General features: G+C 32.4%; 1 protein-coding gene across 7 annotated transcripts in view; it reads right to left on the reverse strand.

The window, feature by feature from the left end:
• The window catches only part of LOC108752314 (multidrug resistance protein homolog 49-like), a 92,739-nt gene that overhangs the window by 35,241 nt on the left and 47,617 nt on the right, over nucleotides 1-9,881 (reverse strand). For all 7 annotated transcript variants that reach the window (XM_018493070.1, XM_018493072.1, XM_018493068.1 and 4 more), the window contains one exon: nucleotides 200-336. In XM_018493070.1, coding sequence (XP_018348572.1) covers nucleotides 200-314 — 115 coding nt within the window. In that variant the 5' untranslated portion in view covers nucleotides 315-336. The remainder of the gene's footprint in view (nucleotides 1-199; nucleotides 337-9,881) is intronic.

The raw sequence follows: 9,881 nt of genomic DNA on the forward strand, positions 1-9,881 counted from the left end.
AATCGCATATTATATCATTATGCGATATGAAATTAAGTAACATTCTACTAGATTTTTTTAAGTAATTTATGAAACTTTGTTTTCATGAATCCAACAATCGATTATTCGCAACTTAATTTCACATTAATTAACGTGATAAAAAGTAATAAATGAAAAGCTAACTTTTAAACGAGCTTACATCGGACTATAAAATACTTACATCTCGATAGGATTCTTCTTTGGTAGGGGGAGTGATTTTCTTTGAGCGTCTCCATTTGGATATCCGGTGACCCCTCGCGGGGGTTCGTGGACAACGGATAAATTCGCTGCGTCATTGTGCATTCTTAATTAACGACTCTGCAATTACAAGAAAAAACGAAAATCGTGAAATTATCTCATAGTGACCTAAACCTTTAATTAAGTTCAGATAAAAACTGAATTTACAGTCAATTGATTCTTAATTCATTTAATCTTTTACCTCTTTTATCTTTACCATTTATTGTATTCTCGACGTTTTAATTTTAATTACATAAATATCGACTAAAGAGCGAGAATCCTTGTTGAGGATTTGAAGTTGAACAGTTAGCTTGAATTAAACGCGTCGCAGTTAGTCATGCTAGCTCTGCGACACAATAGTGCCCCTATTTACTCTCGCCATTATCCACTATATCATATGTTTGCGCAACGAAATACTCCCCGTCTAAACAATGATTAGACACCGTGTTAGCCGCGTTAATTAATCGATCGGTCACTATAAGCTGTATTAATACCAACAGCGAATTTACTCGACGTTTCATCTTGTTAAAGAGTATCCTGTTCCCTGTCGCGTCGATCATGCGCGCCGCGATCCCTTGTAAAAGGGAAATGTGTTTCGCTTTTTCGATACATCGAATAAAACGAAACTTTATCCAGCCAACGGATCGACGGCTTTTCCGATATGCAGACGGGATATCAAGTTCGTGTCGTTAAAGGAGAGAACCGGACGGTGGTACCAGGAACGATGTTAAGACTTGCTAGGCTTTTAAGAACACGGTGAAAAGGGCGAATGAACAAGACCTCGTTAGAGCAGTGAAAAAGCACTGACGAGGGGTATTTCACGCGGCCCTCGACCGATCCGATTGAATGAATTGTGACGATTGCACGAATGCGATCACGCAATTGTGAGCTTTTTCTTAATAATGTCTCTCGTGTCTATACGCGAAAGAATTCTATTCCGGTTCCGTTGAAATTATACGAACACCGCATGTCCAACATTTTCCTTGTATAATAAATATAATAAATAAGGAAGTGCTAAATTTGGTCAATAGATCTTGATGCAGTATGGATTTAATAGCATGCATATCTATATAATTCTATGTTGGTGTTAATATCTACAATATGATGAGAAATATGTAAACACTACATGATATTTACACCGATACTTTTTAGAGTGTATGTAGATTTTTAAATATGTATATTTTCTAACTTGAATTCTATAAACTATCCTTATATCTTTTTCACTCTAAAAAAATATGGATTTTAATTTAATATCATGCTAATTTAATAATTTTTATTATATTGATGTTGATATAAATACCAATATGTAGATTTGACACTATGGTTGTAAATTTAATCGTAGACATAATAAGAATAGACTGCGTATTTCTATGAGGTTGTCACTCTCGGTTTAGGAAGAGTGACGTAATTTGAAACATATCCTGCTCTCTCTCTCTCTCTTCCCCCCTCTCTTATTGTCAGTCCTACTACCATTAGGGATCTAAGATACTGTCATAATACTAAGCACATTTAAACGAACAATCACCTACTGCATGAGCAAGTTTTTATTTTGAATGATTAATTTTTAATTTTTTTTGTTTTTCGTATCCGTTTCTCACTCTGTAATACTTCTTAGTTTTTATATAGTTTATTTTTATATTTTATTTGTATTTGTATTATTTTTTGCTGTATTATTTGTGTTATTTTTGTTTTGTTATATATTTTTTTTATTTTTAGGATTTTTTTTTCATTTTTGTGTTCTTAGAGGGCTTGCCCTATATCTATAATAGAATATTGAATTGAAGAGGGATTCTAGTATGTTCATTTTTCTTTTTAACGGAATAAAGAAACTAATATCTGCACTTATGGAAGTGTACTTATATATGTTATGTCATATTTATGGATTTAATATCAACATGGTGAATTCATTAGTGTTTATATCAACACCAACATGGTGATAATTATATTTAACACCCATAGTGTTAAATCTACATCCATATTTTTTAGTATGCAGATTTTTTACATATTTCGATCTATTTTTGATGAACTACTTTTACTCCATTTATTTGTCGTATGATCATTATTATTGCAGCCATATAATCAGAACTATGGTCAAAATTAAAATAGCGTTAGAGCCCATACAATTATTTGCGCTTTTAGAATGGCGTATCTTTCGTTATCATGACTGATCTCCATTTCCAATTAACTCGAGATAACTTCTCGAGATCACTTTGTCGAGTTTCATAGACTAAATCACCCTCGTTTAGACTAAATTACTAAATCATCCCATGTCGAATGAGATGTAATCGCAAGTTCCCTTCGCTCGTTATTCTACCTAGACATAATATTTGTCGTTAGAACTTTATTAGTTTCGTATTATTATCGATCGCATCATGTTTCGCCCCGTGTTTCGCAATAAAATGAAGCATGGATGAATTATTGGCTGCCGCTCGAAAATTAATCGCCAAATCTGTCCCGTTAAAAGAAAAATTTTAGCTTTGTTTCCTTAACTAGCGAAACGTTCGAAATATTGAAACGTCGAGGATATTTAAATGCTCTCGAAAGGGGATAGCGATGTCAATTTCAGATTATTATTCTATTTCATAATAGAATTTTCTAATTCTATTTGTCGTTTAGTCTTCAATAAGTTCGCCTTCGAGTGAACGAGATTTTTTTTCCCACCACCCGAATCTGTCTTGCGCGGAAGAGATTATGAAATTTTCCAATTGATTTAGTACAACTAACTTATGGGCTTCAACAAATAAATTATCTTCCTCGTGCGATCCACCCTCCGTTCACTCTCGTTGTCATGCCAAAATCACTACTATCCCTTCAGAAAAACCTTAAAATAATAATTGTGAATATCCTGCGATACTTTTTGTGCGAAACGAAACATGTGTATACATATAGGTATATTACTGCTGCGGAATCTAAATAAAAAAATAGAGGAGAATTTCTAATTTAATTTAAGGGGATTATTAACGTTTCAGATTGATTATGTTGAAAGTCCAAACGTTATCGGCGCTCAATTTGAAATAAATTGATTTAATAAAGAATATATATTATATTATTCGAAACATCTAACTTTGACCGTGTTGGCGTTTTCTTGTATTTAAATAGAGAATAAAGAAATTTAGAAAAAGAAAAATCAAGTAGGAAAAAGAACAGATGTGTCTCTAGAAACGAGTCACAGTAAATTCGAGTGAGCATAGTTTCGGACGTGCCTGCACAATTTTTAACCTTTTCGATTCTTTTCAGGGGTCATAAATCATCGATCCAAACCGGAAGTCGGGCGGAAATAGCCGTCACCGAGATACCGAGATGCATTTGCTGTGTTTTGATCGCTCGACATGATACAGCGCGCACAATACGGTCCATTAATGACGGAAAAGTTATTGTCGAGGGGAAGAATGAACGTCGGGCCACTCGCAGACTCTCGGAATAAAGAACTTGGTGCGCGGGCTACTAAGACTTTCATAACGTCGCTTGACTTTCCCAATATACGCAGTAACGTCGTTAGGACGGAATCACAAAGTAGAGTGAAGTCCAACAAACACGGGGACCTGCTTTCATTTCTCACCCACGCCGCTCGCTCCGTCGCACCGTTGAAAAATCGCGGCTAATTGAAAAAATTGCGAAAGTTGCGAAAACTTTCGTCGGCAGTCGTCGCCTCCGAGGTGCCCATCTTTCGCGCTCATGGAACTCCATTAAGCTCGGAAACTAATTTCCCAACCGACCTCCAACAGCGAGACTGTCTTGTAATCCTCTGCGGTCCGCGACTCTCGAGACACGTGTTCAGAAGATCGGCAATTTATTATTTTACAACTTGCGAGGAATAGTTTAGATTAATTTTGTTATAAAAACTAATCTCTCTCTTCGTAGATGGATGCAAGTGTGTTAAGTTTATTTTTGTAAATCAAGTTCTCCTACTTTGCAATGTAAGCTAATGTAAATAAAATATTCTATTTTAATTAACATCTCCTTAAGATAGGAACTAACAATTATATCATACTCTATAAACAACACGAGAAAAATTATAAAAGAATATTTTGATTTGAATATTTGGAAAGTTGATATTTACTTTGATTACAGCACAATTATGACAAAGTATTCTTGCATTCTTTTTAGAGATAAAAATAATATAATTTTTATAGAAACAGTCTTATAGAAAAGTCACTATAGTGTGTGTGTGACGCTGAAACAATGTGTCATTTTGAGACAAGGAATACAATAAAATAATGAAATATAACAAATCTCTTACTTGAGAAAAAAACTAAGATTAAAAAAATTTACTCCTGTTTTTTTAAAGCTTAAGGAACAAATTTGAAAATTAAATAAAGAAAAATCGTAACTACATGACATTTTGTGAATATTTTGCTATTTCTAATTATTTAATCGTTAAATTTGCCTAGTAGCTAACTACTAATATTTTCGTGATGCCAGAAAACGAATTTGACTATCAGATCGCGAATGCACATCGCGATATCTCTTCGCTTATATAAAAATGAGCATCCGTCTTCGCTGTTTGCCTGCTTTTGTTGGTTTCAATGTAATTAACACGACGCAATGCCAGCAATACCCACCGCTGCTTTGTGGGCCTTGGGTTCGTTAAGCTCGGCAAATTAATTTCCATCGTACTTTCAAACCCGACCGCGATTCTTGCGGTTCGCCAGTGAATGCGCGGTGCGAAGTGCGCTGGGCTCGTAATGCAGCGATTCACGACGTGCTTCCGCATCCGTTTCGTCGGAACGAAATGTTCTACGCTGCCTTCCCCAAATGGAGGATGCTGCCACAGGGGCAGAAAACGTGAACGTGGAAGTGCCAAAGCCGTGAAGGAAAACGCAACGCGGGTTATTCGCTTAGCGGTAAATTAAATCTAACGAGTCAGCGAGAAGTATTCATGCAATGCCTCGCTTGTGCGGAATACGACTATGCGAATAGTACGAGAGAAATGCAAGATCTATGGCAAGAATACATATTTTCCGGATTTTTGATTCACTTTTGGCTTTGATCTCTCTTGAATCATTCAGCTATACGCTTTTGAACAGACATAGAGTTGACTTTTTCTTAACGAAAATTTTGTAAAATGCTAAAAATTTCTTTTGGCTTCTTATTCTTCAAAATCGGATTCTTTAATATACTAGCAGGACGGTTTTGCTGAAATATCTGAAAAATTTAGCTAGATACAGATCTGAAAATATTTTTGTTGGGAAATACTTTTGTATCAAAATAATTGTAAAGGACGTTCAAATTGTTTGTTAGAATGTTAACACCTTTGTACTTACTCATGCTTGATTTTTTTTTACGTAATTATTTTGATGGTTTAACAAAATTATTTTCAGATTTATATATATCTAACTAAATTTTTAAATACTTTAATAAAATTATTCTTCTCTAAGCACTAAATTTTTTTTGTGAAAATAAAGTCAACATGTGAATAATCAACGGATTATTATTACTTAAAGTGAATTGCGAGAAATGTTATCAATATGAGCCAGTTGTTCCCTGAGTAACAATAAGTACTATAAGTCAGATAATAGCAATCGATTAAATTAGATAAGATTAGACTCGCGCGCGCGATTTGCTTCCGTCGTGATGCAATAAAATATAACTATGATTCCATCCAGCTCATTATTATCGTTTGATAGTATATTTCGTTTTTAGCTTTAACACCAGATTTGTTATTACAAATTCTTCGTGATCAATTCAACACATACGAATTATATGAGTCCCTTTGGGACTCTTTATTCATAATATATTCACGCAAATGCAGTGTAATGTGGTGCTTATTACGAAAGGCAGAAGGAAGATCGATGGCTGCGCGATACATCATGCCAGAGATTAATCTAAGATTTGATATCCTTGGCAGAGAGCGAACTTACGTGGACGAGAAAAAAAGAAATACCTTGTACAAACTTCGTTAACTAATGTTGAAACGCAAAAGTTGCAATTTTCTTCCTAAGGGAACAAGTAATTGCGCAGTACTCGAATCAATCTGCGAATAAGGGAACAGGATCTCACAATTAATTTTTTTATATGAATGAATGGCTTTACTGAAGTATCTAAAAAATTATCTAAAAGTTATCTAAAAATTTAGACTACATACAGTCCTACAAATAATTTTGTTGGATTACCAAAATAATTATGTGGGACGCTCAAACTAGTTGTTATAATGTTAAAACTTTTCGCAACTTTGCCAAGCATTCCTACGTAATTATTTTGATTATCCGACAAAATTATTTTCAACTTTGCATCTAGTTACATTGTTAAATATTTTAATATAATATTTTTTGTTTTTTTTCTTTTTTATGTAACTATATATACACAATTAAAATTTAATTAAATATTTTTATAAATGTATATAATTTTTATCTAAATTTAATTAAATATTTATATAAATTACTGAATCTGCTAACTTAATTTCTTAATCATAAGCGACACATAAAAGACATTTAATTAAATATTACATTCATCAAAGCATCAGCCACACAATTTTATACCGACTATCAGCCAATGGTACAAACGCGATCGTTTGACATGATACTCGTAACACATTTAAAGGAGTTTTCGAGTTACTTTATTTTTCTCTTTCGGTGTACGTCGCGATGAAAGAGGCGCGTTGTAAACTTTAGCGTTTCGAAATAACGAGATAAAACGGGGTAGGAAATTTGGTTTGTGCCAGCAACGTTCTTTCAGAAGCTAATCGATCCGTGGCCACCGTGGGACCATTTCGTAGGATCATCCCTACTAAGGCGAGGTTTTATCCGCCGGGATACACGAAGTATCTCGATGTAACCTGCGAAAGGAACAACTGACTTCACCCCAGGAGACACCGCACCTCGGAAATACGATGGAGAGAAAAGTCGTGAAACGAGTTCTCTCAGTAGTTCTAACGCGTACAGGTCAGCCGCACGTCGGATACGGGAGTAGAGTGGTAAATTCCGTGAAATCGATGAAAATAGTGCGACATTTGAGAAGTAATGTCCATCTACTCCGACCAACGACATTCCATTGCATTCTGAATAAAATAAATGCAGCACAAGCGTTTCTCCGATCACAAGTTGAATATATGTGTGTCAGACGTGTAAAAACTTCTGTTATAAATTCTATAACGTTCATTTGTCTTGATTTAATAAAAAAAAAAAAGAAATAGATGACGAATATATAGGTTTTAATTACTCTGTAATCGAGTTGGAAACGCGACAAATTAACGAAAATGAGATGAAAGAAGAAAGGTTTATCTTATTATTTCTTAAAAAAGATTTTATTGGTCTGCCTTATTACGTTTAATTCCTAATGATGGCCTAAACAGCGACGATTGCAATCGTTGCATGAAAATTAAAGCGCTCGCTTAATGAAGAGGATTAAAACGCAGACTTTCCATCAGTGACAAAGCTCAAAATCTTTGTTCCAACACTAGCAACTAAATATCCTTGACTTGTCAACCATTCAATCCTATTACGAGAGTTTCCAGTTTAATACTGTTATAAGAATCAACGCGAGAGAGAAAAGGACTTAGCCATAAGAATTTCTCTCGCTATTAATCTGAACGTTATCTTTATGAAATATCTAATAATGAATTCTAGTAATTTTAGAAATATACATTAAAATTATACCGATTATACATAACATATTCTTGAGAGAGAAACAGAAAGACTTGCATATTTTTTGCAATATATGTATATATAAAATTTATTTTTACTTATAATACATGATAGGATGTAATATAATAAAATATAATTAAAAAATGATAATATATAATTTTTTTAACAAAACTAATTTTTTTTTTTAATATGAGATCCTTTTTTAAAAAATGTACAATATTATCAAGATAACAAATATTGGATAAATACATATTAACATACGTTTCTAATATACTTATTGATATTTATATATGTACTTATTGATATTTGTAACTTCGTATTTTTTACGAATCTTCGATTGATATTTATATTAATTAGCACAATTTTGTATACCTCTTGCCGGATAAGAGACGCCGTACAAAGATTGTAAACATTCACGTGCTACTATCAGTCGCAATACTTGTGTAACAGAAAACTAATTACTATTGTGCAAATTTATATGCAACTTGTTTGTTATGAAATCTTCCGGCAGTATTTTTTCTTTTTACAGCTCTTAAGTTTATGGTACTCTCTGTTAATCACATCTCTCTGTTAATGTCAATCTTTCGTGAATATACTTCCGTAATTATTTAGAATTCAAATTTCACATGAATTTTGTCAAAGTTATTTATATAAAAACTCAAAAATTGATCAATACTAAGTCATTACAAGGGACGCAGGAAATTCTGTTAAACTAATAGATATCAATTTGGCCAGAAAAAATATTACTAACATTTTGACGCTCTAGTATTATAAATTCCATGCTAGATATTAATACGTATACATAATTTTTATATTTATTATGGATTATTTCATAGCTTATTTTTTTGCTTGCACCAATCAAAGAAACAATGACTAATTTCATAGTTATTTGTCAAATGTCAGACTGTATGCATTACAGCAAGCATGCTTATCATTTAAGAAATCGAGCATCATGTGATTCTATCTTACAGCATATTAACATAAAGTCACGATTTAAAGTGCATACGATTACAATACATATGTAATAATTTGATAAACAAAATTGTTGTCGACGTGGAAAAGTTCTATTAAAAAAAAATTAATGCTAAAATCATTAAAGAATCTGAAATTAATTCAGATAATTACACGATATGTACACATCATTAATCAGTGATTTATTGTTTTCAAATGAAAATAAATGACTGTTGAATTGCAAATGTAAATTGAGGATAATTGCTTGATTAAAAATAAATTCGAATGTTTGATTACTTTCGATGCTCACAGATGTTTTCACGCGCACGTGCGATGGCAAAAAGAGCAATATGTAACACTAGAGAACACTGCAAAAATATGTGGATTTATCACATTATATAATATTATTGAACATTAGATCAGATAATAATTGATATACTGAAGTACATCTATAATTATAATGACAAAAATAATAATGAAATTACTATAATATTAATAACTGCTAGCAAAGATATAGTTAGTCAATTTTCACTTATTTATTTAAATATAATATATACAATAATAAAAAGAATTTTTCAATTTATTTTATTTCTAAAATAAGATAAGAAAAAATTATCTAGTTTTACTTTTTAATTGTTATACGAATATACGTATCAATTATGATGTAAAATTGGCTTTTTAGATAACAAATCTCGTGATATGGTGAAATTCGTTTATCAATTTGTGAAATCGTGTGTGTGTTTTCAATAACGTTCAATGCACAATGTCATGTATCTGCTTCTCTATTTCACAATCTAACATGTATCAATCGACGATTGCTATTTTTAATTCTACACTAAATATTTGATATACCATTGTCAATACACTCTCGAATATACATACAAAGGTATGCGGAAACTGTAAAGTGTGAATTTTCTTTTTACATTATTGCTTAACTTTCAGAGGACGGAAGTCTATTTTTAAAATCTTACAATTTTTTTAAATTTAAATTTTGTTATAATAATCAATATTTTATTTTATTTTTTTCCCTCAAAATATGAATATGATACTATTTCAGCATTGCTTAGTGCAATTTTCCTGTTCTGTAAAGGT

Source organism: Trachymyrmex septentrionalis, unplaced genomic scaffold (assembly GCF_001594115.1).
Source record: "Trachymyrmex septentrionalis isolate Tsep2-gDNA-1 unplaced genomic scaffold, Tsep1.0 scaffold6, whole genome shotgun sequence".
Lineage (NCBI taxonomy): Eukaryota > Metazoa > Arthropoda > Insecta > Hymenoptera > Formicidae > Trachymyrmex > Trachymyrmex septentrionalis.